Genomic DNA, 22,236 nt, shown 5'->3' with positions numbered 1-22,236 from the left:
GGTTGAAGGTTCCCACCAATACTCCATTTTAAGTTATTGCCATAAGGCAGATGGCAGCAGAAGGGCAGTTTGACAAGGAACCAAAGTATGAAACAAAGAGGTGCCATCGATTTCCTCCATGCAGGAAAAATTGTAGCCACTGACATTCATCAATGCTTGCTGAACATTTATGGAGAACAAACAGCAGATGCGAGCACAGTGAAGTAGCGAGTGCTACGTTTTGACAGTGGCAACACCTCCACTGGTACAGATTTTTACAAGAGCAGCATGCAGGCTCTTGTTCTTGCTCTACCAAACAGTGTTATTGTCATCTTTGTATCTGTTGTAATTCCCATGGAAATAAATAAGAGGCATTATTTTCAGAGCAACATACATATGAGCTAAATCAACATTTTACAAAGAGAGAGCCTGAAGCAATATTATTTCAGTGATTTTAAATCAACATATTTACACTTTCAAACAACTTTGAAAAGTATTCTTGCAGAGTGCTGAGCCACCAGTAAACACCAACAGAATGATGTGTGCTCAAACTCTGGGAAGAAGAAAATAATAAAAAAAGACTGTACATTTTGATGATTGCAGATACCCATTAATTTCAGACAGCAGATTTGGTAGTTTATATCTGAATTATTCCTTTATACAGAACAAGCCTAGCACGAAGCTGCTCAGAACTGGATTACCTTAAAGAGAAACGCACGACAGCAAGAAAAACCTGCAGATATTTCCCACAACACCATTATGATATTAAACCCCTAGTAATATTTTGCGGTAAAAACTCTGTACTCCTGTTTGCAAACCAGCATTCAAATATTTAATAAGAAAGTTTAACCAAAAGGCTGACTAAATAAGGCACACAGTACTAGATGGGAAGGAGATGAGTAGCTACATATATTAATTATCACCCTTTATGGGATCACAGGCTTACTCAAGTTAAAATTTAAAGGGCTTAGATTACTTTCTGGTGAATTTTATTAGTTTTCCCCAAGAGGTGCAAAGACTAATGCTGTCACAACAGAATAGGAGAGCGTATACAGCGTCATTACAAGCTGAGTCACCCAAAAGCATTGAAGCTTGCTTTATTATAACACAGACTCTTAAATAGTCTCCTGAAACACTATCATTTGTTATGCCATAGAGTGATAACAGCAAGCTGACTTGGTATTACAATAAAATGAAATCTGGTGCATCTGCAGAGTTGTTCTCAGTAGGCAGACCAAGCTCCCTTGCTGGTCTCTTTGGAGATAGCAGATGCAAGCTTCTCTTCCCCTACTGCAATAGAGAAAGATGCAGAACAAAGTTGCTGAGAGCTGTCTTGTTGTTGCTGATGACAGTGTTTAGATTTGCCTTCTGAGAGCAATGCTGCAGGTGGGAAGAAGAGGTGGCTGGGCAGACGCCCAAGAATTATAACCAAAATATTCTTCCCTGTGCAGATGTAGCCATCAGCCCACTCTTCCCACCCCAGCTCCTTCAAGTTTTAGAATTACTATCTCTCTACAGCACAAAAATGTTGAAGTTCCATAAAAACTAAACTCCTAAGGGATTCTTGACCGTGCCCTGTTCATACGTTGCCATTTTGGATATCCAATATGATTACTTATTTCTTGCTACCAAGGGTCTAAGCATATAGCGAGTAGCAGCTTCAAAACAGAACAGATGCGCAGTGCTCTCAAATAAATCCTATTAATAAGTTAATAAATTTACTCTACAGAAGACAGAAGCAAAGCAAGATACTTCAAATTAAGAGCATGACTGGATTTTGTCCACCCCCTCAATTAACAAGCTGTTCAAATATCATCTTCTGTCGTGTTTTCTTTCCTGTCTCCATTTTCCCCTCTCTCATTTCATGATGGAACCTCTGTAAAAACAGATATTGTTACTCAATAAAAATAGGTATGAGAACCTTGTGTGCATATTATATGAAACAATTTCACAAAACATATTTCTTTCTCATACACTGTCTTCAAAATGGTTTTTAGACGAAAACAACATTTTAAAGGATTTTTACTTTTTCAAGTATTTTTGCATTTTCAATTTTTTTTTTATTTTTTTTTTTCTACTTTTTCAAGTGCGATTGTAATCAAATATTTTACACAGCCCCCTTCAGTAAAATTCCACAGCCCTCCATCCCTCCTCACCCCTCTGTGCCCAGTGCTGAGCAAAGGCCATGCCCACAGCCTGCCAGGCTGCCATGTGCCCAAGCCCCTTCCTAAGGGGCAGAGTTGCTCCTTCTGGGGAAACAAACCCAGGAAACTCAAGGCAGACTCTGAAGTACCAAAAACAGTAAACTTACTGGCTCTGTTTCAGAAAAAAAGAAACAAAGTTTTTCTTATCGTTGTTATTTTGTATTGTTCTTTTAAACATTGTCCAGTTTTGAAATAGAAGTCCTTATGGAGCAACTGGAATTATGCTGAACTTGAGTCCTTCTTCCTGTCCAAATCAAAGTCTGCTGCTTCTCCAACAGAAAGCTGCCTCTGTACCTTCTCTGATGCTGCCTGAAGGCCACAGGGAGCTTGGGGCTGCCTAATTGATTCCTCCTGGACCTGACACAGCAGCTTAGAAGATGCTATTACCAGTCCTGCTCTCTTCCTCAGGGCTTTCCTAGAGTCCACTGAGAGCTTGGGGCTGCCTGCTGGACTATTCCTATTGTGCCAACACAGCAACTCAGAGGATGCCGGTCCCAGTCGCGCCTTCCTCTTTAGCACTTGCATCAAGGATCTCAGGGCCATCTACTGGACTCCTCTTGTCCCAGCACAGCAGTTTTGAGGACACCAGATCCAGTCCTGCTTTCTTCTTCAAGACTGCCTACAGGCTGCAGGGACTCAGGGCTAGACTCCACATGTTGTCTTTACACAGCAACTCAGAGGACCCCAACCCCCAGACTTTGGCTTTCCCAAGGCAGGCCTGCTTAGCTGTGTACTGTTAAGTCGTGTTTTCAGGCCAGTTAACAGTGCTTCTCAGAGCTTTGTGATGGTTCCTACAGCTGACTGAGTGTAGGGCAGGGCTAGCACAGGTGTGTAGTTTGACTTAAACTGCAAACTGATGGCTGTGGGGTGACCTCATTGCAGCCTTTCAGTATTTAAAGGAAGCCTACAAACAGGAGGGGACTCAACTCTTTGAAGGGGCTGATAACTTCAGGACAAGGGGAAATGGTTTGAAGTTGAGGGAGGGAAGATTTAGGTTGGGTGTCAGGGGGAAATTCATTACTATGAGAATGGTGAGGTATTGGAACAGCTGCCTAGAGAGGCTATGGATGCCCCATCCATTCCTGGCAGTATTCAGGACTGTGCTGGATGGGGTCCTGGGCAGCCTGGTCTGCTATGAAATGTGGAGGTTGGTGGCCCTGCGTGTGGCAGGGGGTGGGAGATTCATGATCCTTGAGGTCCCTTCCAACCCGGGCCGTTCTGTGATGATTCTAATGAGGAAATTATGTTTCAAGTTTAAGGCCTTTTGCTTCTATTGTTGATTGCAGGGAAGATTCAGCTGCTTGGTCTGAAGGAGCCCTGGAAGCAGAGAAGAGAGAGCATGTCTGCTGCTAAAGAAGATGATGTCTGTAGCCACGTGAAAGTGGTTGTCCGCGTCCGTCCAGAAACTCAAAAGGAAAAAGATGGCAACTTTGCTAAAGTTGTTCATGTTGTTGACCAGCATATATTGGTGTTTGATCCAAAGGAAGAAGAATTTAGCTTTTTTCATGGAAAGAAACTGACCCACAGGGATATTAATAAAAGAACAAAGAAAGACCTTAAATTTGTTTTTGATGCTGTTTTTGCTGAAAATTCAACCCAGTTGGAAGTTTTTGAGCATACAACCAAAGGTGTACTTGATGGCTTCTTAAATGGATATAATTGCACAGGTATCTTTGCTATGTGCCTCTTTTCATTCACTAAATTCTTTGGAGGATCTACACTTGTATCTGAATGCTGCAGAGGCCTTAGGGATCTATGTTTGAATAACTACTTGTAATTTATAGTTATGACCATCTTGTTGTATGTGGAAGGTAGACTAGCTACGTTATGTGTTGAAGAAGACTTTGTGATAGGGTTGTAACAAGCTTCAGAACTTGATCTGAAATACATGTGCTTATGAAGAGTATTCAAGGAAGAGTTATTCAGCCAGAGGTAGTTTCATTGAGTGTATTAATCTATTTTGTCAACTTAAGCTTTCAAAAGTTTGTTTTTAACTGTCAAATATACCACTGAGGTAATGCCTTATGTATCTGCAATGAGTTGATAGTCCAGGGTTAGGAGAGTAAAGAAATATCTTTTACTTCAACTGCTTGTGAATTAACTTGGAATTAAAAACTTGAAAATATGTGACTCTTGAGATAGCTTTCTGATTTCTGTTGTAGAAAGAGAATAATAGGTGAGAAAGTTAAATAGTTTGTGAAAACAGTGGTATCATATGATGGGGGATGTGAATGTCCATTTGAAGTTTGTTCTTGTTTGGCCTACTGATACCAAGTGTATGTTTTCTGGTTTTTTTTCCTCTTAATGTAGTGCTAGCATATGGTGCAACAGGAGCTGGAAAGACTCATACAATGTTAGGCTCCCCTGAAGATCCTGGAGTGATGTATTTAACCATGATGGCACTTTATAATTGCATGGATCAAATAAAAGAAGAAAAAATATGCAATGTTGCTGTGTCTTATTTAGAGGTAAGTTAGCTCCTGGATTTAGTATGCTGCTTTTAAGAAGGCATAATTTTATAAGTCAAGTTAAACTTTTTATTTCCTCTGTCATCATACTCATTATGAACTATTCTGGGGCTTTAGAAATGTATCCTTGATGGGACTGTAACTGAATAGTGCTCAAATTTGATGTTACTAATAGATATCTGTTACTGTCTTGTATCTTCCAAAAAAGGCCAATCTCTTCTAACACATTCATTTCTCATTCTAGTAATACCTGTCCTCCAAATTAGTTAAGTTCCTTGCTCCTTAGTTAAGTTCCTTCTATCTGTTAATGGGTACAGGAAGATACTTTGTCAGGGATGTCAGCAGTAATTTCCTGTTAATACTGAAATTGCACAACTAAAAGATGGTTAATTCCAGTAATATTCAGTTTGGTTTTACTGTGTCTCAAGTTAAAGAAATGCTTCTGTGAGGACTGCTATGGTACTGTTTAGCTCACTACAAAAAATTATTTTGGTCTTTGCTGCCGGCTTCTCTTCTCTTTATCTTTTTGGCATTGCTTGTCTGTTCTTGCTAGTACCTATCTTTGCATTGCTGCAAAGCAGCAGTAGTATAATGACTGTTACATTCTAGCCCCCGTTAAGTCAAGTGGAATAGTAAATCACAGAATGTCACTTTGTCTTAAAATAGTAATGAAGAATGATGTTGCCATTCAAATCCAATCCTGTCAAGTACGACAGGGTAACTTTTCTAAAGAGATTTTAAATTCCTTCTCAAAGGTGTACAATGAACAGATCCGTGATCTTCTGGTCAACTCAGGACCGCTGGCTGTTCGGGAAGATGCTCAGAAAGGGGTGGTGGTTCAAGGGCTAACATTACATCAGGTATGTAAATAGGTGCTCAAACTCAGGAGGCTCCACATTATTTGAGGTCAAATTTGCTTGTGATTGCACAGTGAAGTTGCTTGTGACTTAGTAATTCTTGTGGGTTTTGTTTTGTTTGTTTTGTTTTTTGCAATCATCAGGAGTAACGTAATAACCTGCAAGCCTACTAAATAATTAATGCACGTTCTGAAAAAGCTACTGGTGTTGTTAAATAGAAATTGATAAACATTTGTCTTTGTTACCCAGCAGACACTGCTGGTTCGATGCTTACCTTCAGGTTGTGGAAAGCTTGTTGTTTTGAGAAATAATCTTAGTATTTCTTAAAGGACGTCACTGTTTTCAATGTTATGCATGAGTGTTCAACACTTCTGCAAATCTTGTGCCTAGAACTTGAGTTTTTCTGTTTGTTTGATTTTTTTTTTTTTTTTTTTTTTTTTTTTTTTATTTTTAATGAAGACACTAAAAAAAAGTGCTGTTTCCAGACAAGCACAGCAACTTCAAAGTTGTTAATGCAACCTCATTTCCCAATCTGATAATTAATGTCATGGACCTAACTTTTTTCTTCCTGCAAAATTTTGGAGCCTGTTAAATGCTATGTAGCTTCCAACTTCGATGTGCAACAAACAATGAAGGCAGGAATTGGGTTGGTTTGGCTCATCCTTTAAAGGCCTGCTCTTCCTATGCTTGAGTTTTGCCTGAAAACAGTACTATATTCATGTTTGAAGCATTAATACAACAAAGATTAAGGCGTTCTTAGGATTTCTAACTATGGATAGCACTTGCAGATTTAAGGGTTTTTGTTAGGTTTTGTTTTGGTTTTGGCTTTCAGAAGTGTTTTCAGTTTCTGAAGCTCTTAAGTACTTTTCATGCTTTAACGTTTTCAGCTGAAAGTGTTTGAAGGGCCTCAATTCCAAAACAGCAATTACTATTAACTCTATTTTCAGGTACCTTGGTTTTCCTTTAAGGTGATTGTTGGTTTTTTTTTTTTTTTTTTTTTTTTTTTTTTTTTTTTTTTACCATTTTAATATCTATATATATATAGATAGATAGATTATATAGATTATATAGATATATAGATAAGAATCGCTGTAAAATCTTTCAAGTCTTATACAGCTAATGAGAAAGAGGGGTGAAAAAAAGTACTTACCCTGTGCTCTATTTTTTAAAGCCAAAATCAGCAGAGGAAATCCTTCAAATGTTGGATTATGGGAATAAAAACAGAACACAACATCCCACAGATGTGAATGCCTCCTCTTCTCGTTCCCATGCAGTCTTCCAGGTAAGATGATACAGCAGATGTACACCAGTATTTCTATAAGTTTTACTTGTTGCCTAAATTTGAATACAATGGAAGCTTTTAAATGTACGTCTATATGTCTCAGACCTTAATTTTAGTGCTCAGAGCTAAAAGTCTTCCAGTTCACTGTTCATACTGAATAGAGTTGGAAGCAAACACGAGGAAAAGCTTTCTAATCCCAACTGCAGTCTTTAGAAATATCTTTTCTCTAAAACCGTGGTTTTGAATTAAGGATATGCTTCGATATTGTAGATTTACACTTTGGAAGGCCTTTGAGTGCTTTCTGCTTTTATGCTTCTCTAATGTTGCTCAGCATTCTTGTATGAAAAATATTTTACAGAATGTCATTATTCTTTCTATGAAGTGAACGTTTCGAATGCTACTTTTCTGTTATTTGGTTTTGCATTGATTCAGGTTTTCTTTGTATTTGAGCGTGTGGCCTGTTTTAACACAAACTAGGATTTAAGCAGATACATGCTTGAACCATGAAAATGAAATGCATGTTTCTAGTTTCTGTAGGTAAGGTTTTTACAGACACTGTACAAATGTGCTAGTATTTAAGAGTTCTCCAAAGATTACTGCTGCTTGCACACTATTACAGTGTCCTTCCAACTGCAATACAAACTGGTACCAAAAAAAATTATTTAAAAATGGGTCCTGTTAGCTAAAGCTTCTTGATACATTGGCTGCTGCCTATGGCAAATCACATTATCTTCTATTATGTACATGTTGCTCTTCTGGGTTGAAAAATATTACAAAGCAACTTGAGCTCTTGTCCTGGCATTACAGCTCTATTATTATTTAACTGTTAGACAGTTGTTAACTGTACCTGCAAACTGAGGCCATGCTTAATAATGATAGGCAGAAGTTGACATTATCATTTAGATGATGCAAATACCAATAGCTGTAAAATAAGTACTCCAGATCTAAATTTCAGTCATTATTATTGACAATAAATAACAATAAATGGTTGACGTATTTACGTATTTCTGAAGTACCTAACAGTAAAATTCCCTCACTAAAAGTGTTGGTTTTCCTCTAGCTTAGGCTTCTGTTTCAAATTGTCCTTTCTCATTTCCTCAGATTATGTGCCTATGGTCATCAGTTCAAAGCAATGAATTCGTACTGAATTGGGTGGCTTGATTGCTGCATGGTCACCCATGTGTGCAGCTTTAATAAGGCACAAAGCGCACTGCCACAGACTGAGGTCAGAGCACAAACAGCTGATTTCCTTGTTTACTTGGGGCTGGAGTGTCTTATCCTCACTTTTATTTGACAGCAAAGAGTTCAGATTTGTTTCATCAGACAGGCTTTGCATTCATCTCAGTTCATTTCTAAAAATGGCAAGCAATTAAGTAAATTAGGTAGCTGTTGCAGTCTAGTGGTATTTTTAACAGGAAGGCAAGCAATTAAGTGACTAGAGATGCTGGAGTGTTCATCTTCTCCAGCCTGCATTCTTTGTTTACTCTGGCAAATTGATCTCAGTGTAGGTATATTTACTCATTAGCAAAAATTGCTTAAGTACCCAATGAAATAAACTGTATTGACAGAATGAGTATGTTTGTACTGTACTGTAATTTTGTTGGAATGTATGACCAGAAGAAACATCCTGTGTGGAGACTTGATCTTTCTTTAAATGCGTTGTTGCAGAGTAACTCTCCTTAGAGAACAGGTTGGAACAGAAGTGCTTGAAGGTGAATGGGTTGTTAATTATTGGCAATAAAGTAAAAACATGATGAATTGAAAGATCCTATTGAATCTACATGTTGTAGGAACAAAAAATTCCATTTCTGTGGATGTATGCATAAAAAGCAAGGTAGGTACCATTCGGGTACCTACAAGTATCTTTCATTTTGAATGTATATGAATATACTCTAAAATGGTATGGTGCATCGAAGAGCGCAAGTAACACTGAAAAGATAGTTTACAAAATACTTCTAAAGAAAGCATTTGACTTGAAAGAAATAAGAGGTAGTGTAAGCTTATGCAGCTCACGTGTATGGTTTTTCTCCAAATCCATTTGCAAGATGGTTATTGCTAATAGCTTTCTTATGACTTCTAAAACTAGTATAGTATTTCTCTGAACTCGAGAAAAGGGACAGATTTATTTTTTAACTAATCTATGTGGGTTCATCCTCTGTTTGTTTTTTCCTGGTGTCCTGGTGCTGGTGGTGGCGGGCAGAGCAGCCATGATAGCATAAAATGCTCTGGTTGTGTCTTAGTCCCCATAAGCCACTGCAGTCAGCTAGGTGGAATGCTTGACAGAACTTAATATTCCTGGTTAAATGTCTGGATAGTCTGACTTCCTCACAAAGTGAAGCATCTCAATATGGAGACTTGACATTGCCATGTCATGGCTCTACAAGCATGTTCAGCAGTGTAATCAGAGGCACAATTCTTTCACAAGAACAGTTTGATTCTATTCAAGGGTGGTGTCAACAGGTTACTGTAGGTAGCAAGACTGTGTGTGTGTGCGCGCGCATGCTTGGTAGTGTTCCTAATACGCTTCTTCTCTATAGTGAGATAATCCTGAAATTTTACTAGCTATCAATAAAGACACTCAATTGCTAACTAGGAAAGCTTTTACCTTACTGCTGGAAGTCATTCTTTGTTTTGTTAGATAATTGTGTATCTCAACGGTGTGATTTAAGTAAATATCTACTATTGTCGGTTTTCATAGGAAGACATAAGGCATTGCAGCATTGGATTAGTTGTTCATTTAACAATGAATGGCCTTTTTCCACAGAAGTGACTTGATGCTTGAGGTTGTGAGGGGGAATATGTCATTTATACAAATGTGTGTGTGGGAAATAATAAAAATAAGTTGTTTAATCTTAATACTACATTCTGCACGTGACACTTAAATGGGATAATGCTGTCAGGAGCTACATTGATACAACATAACTGAAAGTTTCAAGTTTAAACTAATGAGTATTGCTTTAAGCTAAGTAAATTCAGAGCCGTACACTTCTTAAATTTAAAGGGGGGATTTTAGGTACTTTGTCTACCTGTGGTCCTTATTAGCAGTTCTGGCATCTCTAAGAAATCAGTACAAACTAGTCAGCCCGTACTGTAAGTAATTGCTTATGTCAATTTGCAGCTATTTCCTTTATTTACACAACACTGAAAGGGTTCTGTTGATGAATGAAGAAACAGGGAGGATTGTGCTTTGGGGCATTTCCTGTATCTTTTGGATTTTTATAAAAGCTTGAGTCATAGAACATGATTTGGCTGTCACTCCACCTTTCTCTAGTTGACTAATGGTTGTTAACTGTATATTGTTAGAGTGTTACCAGCCTGGAATAGCTCCTTGACAATAAAAAATACAGAGAAATGGCTTTTCTCTCTTGTTCTATGTTGATCTCACTAAAATGGTACAATGGGTCTTGATTGTATTGTTTGATGCAGAAATATTTATATTTGGTATAGACTTGTTTACTCCCCCACAGTGCAATGTGACAGAAAATATGAAGGGCAAAGAGGGGTAGGTTGGGAAACCATGTGGTTCAAAATAAAGGCAGTCGAAGGGGGACAGAAAAAGTTACTGCTCTGGAAAAATGCAACCAGTTCTGTCACTGGGTAAGATGTTCCATGGAATATATCACTATTTGGGTGAGGTCTGCTCTCTGAGTCGTGTCCCCTCCTAGCTTCTTGCCCACTCAAGCTGGCTGGAGTTGGAGCAAGGGCTGACTGAGCAATGGAGAAGGCTTTCATGCTTTGTCAGTACTACTCAACAATATGAAAACATTAGTGTTCAACTGTCCTAAATCTGAAAGACAGCAACATAAGAGCTTGTACGAAGAAAGTTTACTACTTCTCAGCCAGATACAGTATACAACCATACTCAAATTTTTTTTTTTTTTCCTACCTGAAGCAGGTGAACTTGAGGAGTCAGAAATGATGTTCCACTAGGACAGATTGCCTGTTGATGAGTATGGAAAGGCTTAACTTAGAATGCAAAAGGATTCCAATGAGAATTTCTGGTGATGTTAGAGTAATAAGACGCTGCATAGTGGTCAACTAACTTTTTTTTTTTTTTTTTTTTTGCCTTGTAGATTTACTTAAGACAGCAAGACAAGATAGCTAGCATTAGTCAAAATGTTTGCATCGCCAAAATGTCCCTCATTGACCTCGCAGGATCTGAACGTGCCAGTGCTACAAATGCTAAGGGAGCTCGTTTTAGAGAAGGAGCAAACATTAACCGCTCCCTGCTAGCTCTTGGAAATATCTTTAATGCCTTGGCAGATCCTAAGGTACGTGGTGCTTTCCCAAACCGTCTTCGACTTCTAGTCTTGTGGAAATGTTTTTGTACATGATAAGCATTAAGTGTTGCATCTTTTTGACTCTTATTGTTTGTTTGTAACTTCCTCATTGCCTGTCACCATGGAGTATATCAGAAAATGTATGTAATAGGGCCTTTATTCTCTTAAGAAATAGAGCCTCTGTAGACTCTGCTGAGGGGTGGGATAGGGAGGGAGTTGTTTTGTTAACTTTTTAGTTACTGAATCATCTGATGTAGCTTAATTTTAGCCACGTGAGCTTTGTTGCTGACAGTAACTTCCATATGAAAGAGAAACAATGTGTTTTAAGTATCCTAATTTCATATCTGATTATATCGATGATTGGAATCATTATCCCATGGATTGCCTTAAGGTTTACTTAGATAAACTAAAGGTTTAGGATTTTCCTTCACAAGAAGAGTGTTGAACGAAAATGTCCTATACTGTGTTGCTTAAAATCAGAGCAGAAATCCTAAGGTTTTAAACTGTTACAACAGTTAGGGATTCTGCCCATCATCACAGAATCGCAGAATGGCCAGGGTTGGAAGGGACCTCAAGGATCATGAATCTCCAACCCCCTGCCACACGCAGGGCCACCAACCTCCACATTTCATAGCAGCCCAGGCTGCCCGGAGCCCCATCCAACCTGGCCTTAAACACCTCCAGGGATGGATGGGGCATCACAGCCTCTCTGGGCAGCTGTTCCAGCACCTCACCACTCTCATAGCAAAGAACTTCCCCCGTTATCAACCATGTATGAGTCTATTAGGTTTGGTGACGTGCATCTGAACTGTTTCTTGTTTGTTTGTTTGTTTTTTTCTTACCTCCTAATTCTTTCCATTTTGTGAAACACACGTTTTGCACAGTAACAGAAATTAATGGATAACTTTCTAACCAGTTCATCATCATAATGGAGATTCATTTGAGAATTCTTTTTATTGATTTGGTAAAAGGGCAGTATGTTTTGTACATGGAGACCACCTTACTAATCTTCAACTTTTAAAGTGAAAAATCAGAAGTATCCTTTTGTAGAAGGAAAAAAGAATAGCTACTTTCTGTAATGTGTTTTTGGAGAAACTTATTTCCTTTCTTTCCACCTCAGTTTGTGGTTAAACTCATAGACATCATCTGATTGAATGTGTGTTGTACTGTCAATGGCATGAGAACTTCAAATAAATGTTGAAAAGCAGAATTGAAATGATACAATTATTTATCAACTGCTTTTCAACAAGATGCTGTTTTTTGTGCATCAGGAAAAGCTTTCATGGACATGCTTGCTTTCCTGTTTCTTCTGTAATTACTTTTTTTTTTTTTTTGTCTTTCTGTATATTTGACTTGATTATTGCAATCCATTTCTCCCCTCCTATTTTTTTTTTTTTTTGTCAAGATTGCTTCCCTAAAGTATTTCATACTGCTGCTAATGTTCCCACCTGTCTTTAAAGAATACTTTCCTTTCTAGTGTTGTCATCGTACCTTGTATATGTCCAAACCTGTCTTGTCATTAAATCTCTTACTAGAGATTGTTGCTGTGTACTTATTTCCTGCATTGCCTGGGAGGGCCTTGCATTTCCTTATCTACTTTTCTAGTGAATGCTACGTTCTCATCTTTGTTTCTCTTATCTTCTGGCTATAAACTGACTTTCAAATAGGCCAGTCAGAATCGTTGTATTTCCTTTGATCTTTTCAAAGTATTATCCTGTTTCAACAAGCTTTTTTTATTTTTAAGCTTTGTCCCTATTCTAGTATTTTGTTGGGTGGGGTCTGTAAGGTATATTTGCTCTGTATGCAAGATGTTACCTGTTAGGTACAAATGTCCAATAGAAAAAAGTATAGGTATTTAATAAAACAGTTTTAAGATAATTGTAACAATGGATGTAGTTAAGGTACTATAAGGTACTTTTAAGGTACTACGTAGGTAAGGATACTATATATAATACTTCCCTTCAGTTACTTTCCATTATAGTCATACGAGGCAGAAAAACAAGAATCAGAGTGTGTCTTCATTACTCCTATGGATAGGGAATGAATTTGTTGTCTAGTCAACACGATATTTTCAAGAAAATAAACTGCCTCCTTTCTCATCTCCAGAATAATATCCTGCACTGAAAATTTGATATTGAGATATATATATATATATATATATATATATATTTATATACAGGAAAGCTTTATTCCCTATTCAGGAATGGCTGCCAAAAATACAACTTTACTTACACAGAGCTACTTCTAAATTTAAAGGGGTTTAATGAATTTTGTTTGTTTTTTACCCTATTGAGTGTTTGCTGGTTCAGTTATTTGTGAGGACTGTTAGCAGAGATTTGAAGAGCAGGGTAGTATGCCCTTCTAGTCAGTAGTAAGTTGTTAAATCTCAACTGATCAGTTAAGGGGGTTGCCCTATCAGGCTTTCCTGCCTTTGGCTACAAATGTTCTCTACCTTGCTGGCTGCAGGGTCTTGTTTCCCAGATCACGAAATGCCTTTTTTGTTTTGGGTTCTATATCCCAGTGTTTATTTTGAAGGGGGAGACAAGGTGTGCATTATGGATTTGATTGGTCTTTTGTGCTCTTTCGCCCACCTTGTTTGTGGCAGTAAATTATTCTCTTGATCTGGCTCAGCAGCTCAAGGGAAATGGCATGAACAGTTGTGTGAGAGAGGGACAAAACAGTCTGAATTTTTGCCAAACTCAAATCCACAGCTTGCACCTCTTGGTCAGCTAGCAATTTCTCCTTTCAAATAGGGTAAATGATCAAAGCTTTTATTTCCTGTTACGCTGCCTGGCAAAGCTGCAGACTTCCCCTGCCGTCTTGTTGGGGTAAAAGGCAGAATTTAGAACCTGTACCATTTTATATAAGTAAGATAATTCACGTTGACGTATTCAGTATGGGATTGGGGTACTAATTGCTTCTGTACTATGAGATGGAGAGTGTAAATGTAATGAAGGAACAAGCTTTACTGAGCAAACTCAGGCAGCTGAGTTGCTTGGAGAGGTGGTTGAGTCAATATCATTGCAGGTAATCAAAACTCAACTGGACAAAATTCTTGGCAGCTTGCTGTAGCTGAGAATGCTTTGAGTAGAGGGATCTCGAAAGGGACTTCAACCTCAATCACTCTGAACTGAAATGGTTTGCATAGCCTACTTTTTTATGTTAGTTGCTCACACCATAAGAATTTTTGTTATATTTTCGGACATTGGGAAGTAACCTGAGCAACAATTCTGCTATAGGGGTATTAAACAATTCTGAGAGGTTTAAAGCAGATTGTAAATGTGATTTTGAGGAAGTTGATTTATGTAAAAGAGATATTGTAAGTCTATTTGTCATGTTTGGTGGTATTCCTGAAAGGGTAAGCAAACACTGAAGCATATGTAAAGTACAGCTGCTTAATACATAACAATGTTTTCTTTATAGAGCAAGAAACAGCACATTCCTTATCGAAACAGCAAGCTCACTCGTTTGTTGAAAGATTCCCTTGGAGGAAATTGCCGAACAATAATGGTAGCTGCTGTTAGTCCATCCTTTATGTTTTATGATGATACCTATAATACTCTTAAATATGCAAACCGAGCAAAGGATATCAAGTCTTCCGTGAGTATATTGGCATTTACTGATCTTCTGTCAAAGTGTAGTAATATCTTCTTAGGAGAAGGGTTATTTCTTTCAGAGGACTATTTTCAATTTACTTACCTGTTTTTCCTCAACATTCTTTTGTTGTCTCTTCTTTCTTCATCTTGGTGTTTGTTACTGAGAGTGAGCTGAAAAGATTTTGTCTTCTGAGCCTCAGATTTAGAAATAATCTTCAATTGGTGAAATCCACAGCCAGTTTCAGTGTCTTACCATTCTGTATTCAGAGCTCAGTAAAGCACATGAAAGAAGTATCTGAACAGTTGTGCTCGAGCCAGTCCAGCTCTGTCACAAGTAGGATTCAACTGGAGCTGACAATCTGAATGAGCTTCTATTGACAAGTGGAAATCCGTTGTGGCTTCCTGTCTTCTGCTCTGTAGTATCTATTTAGACTGTTGTGATTTTTTTTTTTAAGTGACTTTTTAATAATCCTTTGTACTGTGATACCAAAATTTCTTTTACATACTATGGAATTTTACTGTAATTTCCACTTTTGCATAGTTTTTTATTTTTAATATTTATTGCTGTTGTAAGGAAAACTATATGCAGCAGATGACATCAAAAGCTAAAAAGTTCATTTTTGTGGCCAAGCCAGAAATATATTCATCCCTTTCCTCAGAGTATAGTGCAAATGTAATTATGTAGTACTTAAACACAGTCTGTTTTTATGCAGGGAAATTAAAAAAAATCTCCTTCATGAGTTATAATTTGTTTCATTTCTTTAACAGTTGAAGAGTAATGTTGTTAGTTTGGACAGCCACATAAGCCAATATGTTAAAATCTGCAATGAACAGAAGAAAGAGGTACGTTATGACAACATTTTAACAATAGATTATATAACTGCTACAAGCTTGAATTTTAAAATAAAGTTAATGTGATTGCACCTACAGGGCAAATATTGTCCTAATAATTCTGTGTTAAGTTAAGGAATGTTCTTTTTTTTTCAAAAAGGATATCACTTAGTGCTATTTGTAAATGTGTTGAGACAAATGCACAGAAGGATGGTTTCAAAAATCAAGGGAAAAAATCCAGCTAAAAGGTACCTCTTTTGTTTAAGATCATGATGCTGAAGGAGAAATTGCGAACATACGAAGAAAAAGCAAGCATCCATCGAAGCCAGGATTCTTCTGTAATTTCAAACCATCAGCAAGTGGAAATACAAAGGTAAATTGATCACATGAAGATTTTTTTCTTCAAGACTGGGGTTTTCCTGATTATAAATAATAAATATGTAGTAAAATAATGTGTAAGCAATATAAAATAGATAATAATAAAATAATAAAAATATCTGTAGAGTGAAACTACTCTTTCAGTGTTGGTTTTGTAACTCCTAACATTGTTTTACATAGAGTAGTGCAGTACTGCCACTCCTGTTCAGAAAAGCTGAAAAGGTGAATTCAGAAGGCAACAAGTACTTGAGGAAGTGTACTTGAGGAAGTATTTTAACTTACTAGGCAAACTATTCAACAAAATCCTGTGAGATAATCATGTAGCCTGACCATCAAGAAGCTGATATGACTCACTGACATCATGAATTAGATCTATGGTGAAGGTCTTATATCTATAACTACTTTCTTGTGAAGTGTTTGCTGATAATACTTCTGTCATGTAGATATTATGGTGTGGATTATATTGATACCCATAAAATTTTTGTTTAACTGCTGGTACCAAGAATTTTTGTATGTATGATAGGAGATGGAATCTAACTGGAGTTATGAGCTTTGAGAAGTAAGCATATGATTATTAAAATGTTTCCGTGATGGGATTTGTTAAGCTTATCTTTGCCTTCGTTACTGAAATGAAGCTATTTCATTGAGAAGTTAGGTATTTTTGTCCCAAAGCTACCAGTAGTCTTCTGTATAACTGTGCATATGAAATTGTACCACTGGCAATACAAAAGATGTTTAGGACAAATGTTCTCCTAGAAGCTCCTGTTACTCTGTAGGAGTAACAAGTTCATTCTGAGTACCAAAACCTAAAGACTTTGAGGGGGAGGAAAATAGCAACTTTCTTCAATCTCAGATGTATAAACTACTATATTGTATTAACTACCATATTATAACCTCAGTTTTGAGATAAAATTTACATTTCCTTTTCTCTTGAGTCTTACTCTATTTTGAGCCTATACTTAGCAATGTTGCTGTGAAGTTATTTTACCTTGCCTTTAGTTTGGATCTTATTTTCTTATTGTATTAGTGAAAGAACCAACACCTGCAAGTGATGTCTTGCTAAAAACTTTTTAGAACTTGTGTGCACATATGTATAAAAAAATGTATGTTTGCAGACCTGGTAGTGTCCTACTATACAAAAATGAGATGACATTAGTGAAATATTTTCAACTTACAAACAAGATCTGTCCTGAGCATTTTGTCTGTGTGGGTAGCACAGAGCTGGCTTAGGGTTGTTCACCGAGGTGTTGTTATTCACAGTGAAAAATCACTTCATCTGCTAATAAGATATAACTAACAACTGCCAGCCAGATAATCAATAGGAGGGAAAAAAAGGCTGGGGGAGGGATGGGGTAGAGAAGGAATAAATCGAGCAACTATTAAGTATACGTAGGCTGCACAGGAGGACAGAAAAAGAATGATAAATGTAACAGTATAGGTTAGTGTTGCATTTGAGTGCTGTGTAATAAAATAACACAATATGCTTTAGGAAAGGGAAAAGCGTAATAGAAAGCTTTGTGATAAATCACTGTGGAGTAATCTTGTGGGGTGATGCAAGCCCATTCTGTAGGACTTGGAAAACTAGACAGTCCTAGAGTAAGAGAGAACAGTTATTTTTTGTTAATGGGAAACTGATCTTCGTAACCTAAAAAATGGGAAAATAACTTTCTTGTAAGGTATTATAGCTTTTAAGTTATATTATCAATAAACTGGTTAAGCCTAGACTAGTAGAGATAGTATGTTTCTGGGAGAGGTATAGTAGAGTTTCTGTAAGGTTCGGTTTGTAGATTCTAGGAACATGTTATCGAATGGAAATTGATACTCTACTGCATATTAAAAAAATAACAAATCTATATGCAAGTTCTAATGCTGTTGTTTCTGCTCACCGCCAGGTTAACTGTTTTACCAGTAACCTTTCAGGGTGAGGAACAGAGGGACGTATGAATGCCAGCTTTCAGCAAAGCCACTTAATTTGTTTTTGTGGGCTGACAATGTAGAATGCGTAAATGACAGCAGATGCTGTTATGGCTGACAATTATTTCATCAGTAGTACCCTTCCTGTGCGATTTGGATGGCAGGAACTGGAATTATTCTTTCACATGGAAACTCAGTCACATTAGTAGGCTGTTCTTTCCTATTGCTTTTAGATTTGTCAACCTTCAAGATGACTTCATGATGTTCCTACCGATCTTTCTGGTGTGACAAGAGAATACTTAAGATATTTATATGTATTTGTTACACAAGTCAGTATATCTATACCTTGAGAAGGTTAGGTTTTGGTTTGAAAGTCTCACTGGGTCTGTCCCTTCATATCTCATCATATATTCATATCTCATCATATATTCCCGACATTTATCCACCTACTTAGTTCAGTTAATACTTTCACTGGCCTCTTGAATGTGTTTTCTACCTGGGAAAACCTTCTGAGATAACAGTAAAAATCCATTTCTTCAAATTGCAGAAATTTGAAAATGTTTACTAAAGTAGTACCCAACAGGATTTCATGGGAATTGAGCTAGTATTAAAATCTTCCACACTCTTAGGGCAGACTTGACTGTTTAGCAACAGATTAGGATCTTGGAGATTTTTCAAGGAAAGGAGGTAATTTTGTTACATTTGTTTGGCTAAACCTAAGCTTGTGAAGGTTCATTGTGTATGTGTTTTTTATCTGCTGAAGGAGAAGAAATTTATTATATATTGTTTAGAGATGTATTGTTAGCATCAAGTGTCTGGATCAAAACCAAAGAAATTACAGCTGTTAGGTATCTTTGGCTGTGCTTGTGAAACCTCTTCAGAAAATAGTTAAGAAATTGTGTAGGGGGAAATGCTTTTACTTACTGGATATTGGCTGTCTCTTCATTCATCATAAAGTACAAGTTTGATATTTTATTGGAAAGAGATGGTAAAGTGTCATTCTTATCTGCAAAACGTTAGCAGTTTGGACGAGTTCCTTATTTAACTGTAAGTTTAAGGGGTCATTTAATGGATTACTTTGTCCTGTCTAAATATTACCACTTTTCTACCGTGGCATATATACTACAGTTCTGTGAAGAACATTCTTTGTTTATCTATATTCTTCTCTCTTCTATCTAAATCAGGGTTTTGACTGCTATGGCTACACCAATTCACAGATCCCTAAATTAAGGGTATTTGAAAAATTTTATTAAAGCATACTAAGTAATAGTATTGCATGATGAGGATTTTGAGGCTAAGCCTCAAAAAAAAAACAACCAACAAAGATATCTTCCAGTGTGATCTGAAAGGGGTTTAGGCTCACTTAATTACTCTTCTTGCTCTTTCAAACCTAGAAGTCATTCCTGTGCTTTCTGTTGACTAAAGCTAGGATACGTGATGTCTGCCAAACTTTCAAGTCTTCAGCCTATTGATGCAGACCTTGGACACTGACTTTGGTACTGCCACCCATGCGTAGGTCTGTGAGCTCTGAAAGTAGGTAGTCCAGAGATGATTATATCCTGCATGTGCTTACAGGTTCACTCTAACATTAAGTGAAGAATAGGAAAGATTCTTTCACAGAAATAAAAGTATGCTTACTGAGAAATCCCTCTCAAAGCAGGAGTTTTGCAGAGGCTTCTCTACTTGATACTGTAGCTGGGACACTGATCCTTATCTACACAAAAGGTTCATTTATTGGTACATAGTGATAATAGTTCCTAATAATTACAGAGTGCAGGAGGAGATTCTATTCTGTAGCTTCACTTAAACTGTTTGCAGAATTTTACTGTTGTTAAAATAATAGAATTTGCCATCACTTCTCTGCTGCTGTATTTCCAAAGCAGGTGGGAGGGACTGTGTTTCTATGGATACTGTGGAGGCAAAAAAAAAAAAAAAAAATTTCAGCTGCTTGTGCAAACATTCACTCATAGGGTGACTGTATAGATAGTAATAGTGTAAAGTAAAAGCAGTCATGTTCTGCAGGAGAATATCTTACTCCTTAAAGAAGTTTTTCTAAATTCACTGTGTCTGTACAGATCTTTACATCAATACAGTAGCGTTGTCTGGAGAACTTTGGGCAAGACTCCTGGGTTTCTGAAACTATAGAAAAAAGTTACCTGTTCTTAAAATGCAAGTAATAAGACAGTTTGGGCTGTTCAGAATTCAGATTATGAAATTGCTGCTTCTGAAATGTGTTGTTTAAAAGTTAACTTTATGGCAAGAATGTCTCTTCAGCTTGTTCTCTACTTCGGCCTATGCTCAATTTTATAGTAACTGTACAGCATTTCATGATGCTCTGTAACAAACACTGTATAGCAATCTAATTTTGCATATCTTTAGAATGCTTGCATGTTTAACTGTCACCTTATGTGAGTATTATCTTGGTGTCATGATTGAATCTTTTTGACTATTCTGGACTGCTCTTGCAGTATCTAGGAATGAAGGGTGAGAATACCACCACAGAAACTTACATTGCAATGTGATAATCTTTCTAGGCTTTCTCCTTATGCTTGTTACTCTAATTTGCGTTGCAGACTAGGGATAAGCAGATTTTTGAGTCCATTTAGACATTAGTCTAGTTGGAGTAACTTCTAAGTATCTTCCATCACTGTTTCCCCTATTAGCCTGAAAAGCGCTAAGGTGTGATGCATGTTCTGATTTACAGCTTGGATTGGAGACTTTCCCAAAGTAAAGGATGGCCTGTGTGTGTGCTTGCATGTAATAGTAAAGTACTAGTAGCTCACTTGCTTATCTTTGTGATACTTCACTTGTAATAGATACAAAGAAGTTCTTAAAAATGTGTTTGCAAACCGTGAGGAAATCAGAGAAGAATACCTGAAGCTGGAAATGCAGCTGAAAGTCAGTACACTGAAGGCTTATTATCAGAAACGGTATCATGAACAAACTCAACTGATATGCTCTGAAGAAAGAATAGAGAAGGTGAGTTGTCTAAAGTCCTAAAGTATTTATGCAACTTAAACAATTAGCTACTGCTTTGTTATTTATGCTGTTGATATGGGACACTCTGATTAACACTCAGATAACGTTCTCTGTATTAAGGTTAGAAATATTATTTTAATGCCAGTCAGGCTTTTTCCCCATGCCACATAAGCTGTGTGTTTCTGCTCATTACTGTTAACTGTGAAAACTTTTTTCAGCTGAACCTTCTGCAGGTTGGAGTGTGTCATAGTTACTTAATGCCTTGGGAGACTCACGGTGATCTTGTCCAAAAACTGTGATAATGTATGGATGGTACAGCCACAGAGGCTGTTATGAAGCTGATATAACCATGTGTTGTTACTAATCCTGTTCATAAGGAGAAACACTGACATTGTGCTAAACAAGACAGATTCTTATTGTTTCCACTAGTCACCAGAGCCATCTCTGAATAGCTGTTTATGGGCAAGGTCACGTGAGCCAAAATCATGTTTAATTGCCATGAAATATAACTCAAGAGTATGAGGCTAATTATTAACAATTGATGTTGCACTGAATGCTTGCTTCTTTCTAGAAGATCAAGGTAACATCTAGTATTTTAATTTCTCTGATACAATTTGACTTAAATGCTTTATGTACTCATGAAACTAGGGGTGGGGCTGATTTTGATTAGTGACAGTAACAGTCTGCGTTGAGCTGAAGGTGATAATTTGCAAGCTACTATTTTTTTTCAGTAATTCACAAGGCATTTGGTCCAAATAGGAAAAAATGTCGCAAGTTTTTGGTTGTCATTAAGACATTTCAAGTGACTAACGCACTCTAAAATTCTTTCATGTCATAGAAACTCTGAAGTAATGCTTTTGTCCAGTGGGGCGCAGTTGTTGTGTTCATAGTGGGGGTTATGTGCTCACGCACAATTTCATACAAATGTTTCTTAAGAGCAGGCTTCTGTGTTGGATCTTAGCAGTACTGCACTGAAATGCTCCAATGATTTTTTTTTAGCCATTAGGTAACTTACAGGGTGTGCCTAACAGTCAAGCATCACTGGTTCTATAAGTACAATAAGTTTCTAACAAGAGTAGGCCATAATAATGGTAAAATTAAATGAGTATGGGGAGGTTTACATGTGGTTCAGTGATGCTCCATAAGAAGAATGAGCTATTTTACTTTTATTAAACTAGTCAAAAATGTGAAATATTTGCTGTGTAAGTATATAGAATTATTTTATAGAGAGATGCTAGAAAATATCAGATGAAAGTTGCCACTTTCAACGCTGTGTCTCTTTCAATTTTAGGCCACTTGCAAGCGGGATCATATGCTTGCAAGGCTTAGAACCTACTGTGCACATGTACAGAAGAAGAAAGAGGAGAAGATGGAACATTTTGAGGAAAATACCAATTGGCTGCATCGCGTTGAAACCAAAATGCGCCTCCTGGATCAAGGTGGCTGTATTCCAAAGGTAAAAGGCCTT

The 22,236-nt window shown here is 37.2% G+C and overlaps 2 protein-coding genes and 1 long non-coding RNA gene across 3 annotated transcripts in view; 2 read left to right on the top strand and 1 right to left on the bottom strand.

Moving 5' to 3' along the window:
• Positions 1–22,236, top strand: part of LOC125686407 (uncharacterized) — a 118,383-nt gene that overhangs the window by 4,786 nt on the left and 91,361 nt on the right. The window lies entirely within an intron of this gene.
• LOC125686457 (uncharacterized) lies at positions 1,059–2,857 on the bottom strand. The gene is made up of 2 exons (XR_007373801.1): positions 2,291–2,857; positions 1,059–1,855 (listed from the first exon to the last, which is right to left on the bottom strand). It is a non-coding gene; the product is annotated as an uncharacterized LOC125686457 (long non-coding RNA).
• The window catches only part of LOC125686411 (kinesin-like protein KIF18A), a 38,181-nt gene continuing 19,247 nt past the window's right edge, over positions 3,303–22,236 (top strand). Inside the window, exons 1-11 of the mRNA XM_048930367.1 lie at positions 3,303–3,330; positions 3,470–3,850; positions 4,494–4,651; positions 5,407–5,511; positions 6,680–6,790; positions 10,864–11,061; positions 14,494–14,670; positions 15,435–15,509; positions 15,764–15,870; positions 20,606–20,768; positions 22,060–22,224. Coding sequence (XP_048786324.1) covers positions 3,318–3,330; positions 3,470–3,850; positions 4,494–4,651; positions 5,407–5,511; positions 6,680–6,790; positions 10,864–11,061; positions 14,494–14,670; positions 15,435–15,509; positions 15,764–15,870; positions 20,606–20,768; positions 22,060–22,224 — 1,653 coding nt within the window. The 5' untranslated portion in view covers positions 3,303–3,317. The remainder of the gene's footprint in view (positions 3,331–3,469; positions 3,851–4,493; positions 4,652–5,406; positions 5,512–6,679; positions 6,791–10,863; positions 11,062–14,493; positions 14,671–15,434; positions 15,510–15,763; positions 15,871–20,605; positions 20,769–22,059; positions 22,225–22,236) is intronic.

This window comes from Lagopus muta, chromosome W (genome assembly GCF_023343835.1).
Source record: "Lagopus muta isolate bLagMut1 chromosome W, bLagMut1 primary, whole genome shotgun sequence".
Classification (NCBI taxonomy): Eukaryota; Metazoa; Chordata; class Aves; order Galliformes; family Phasianidae; genus Lagopus; species Lagopus muta.
Note: the sequence above shows the minus strand (reverse complement) of the source record. Positions and strands in the feature narration are given on the sequence as shown.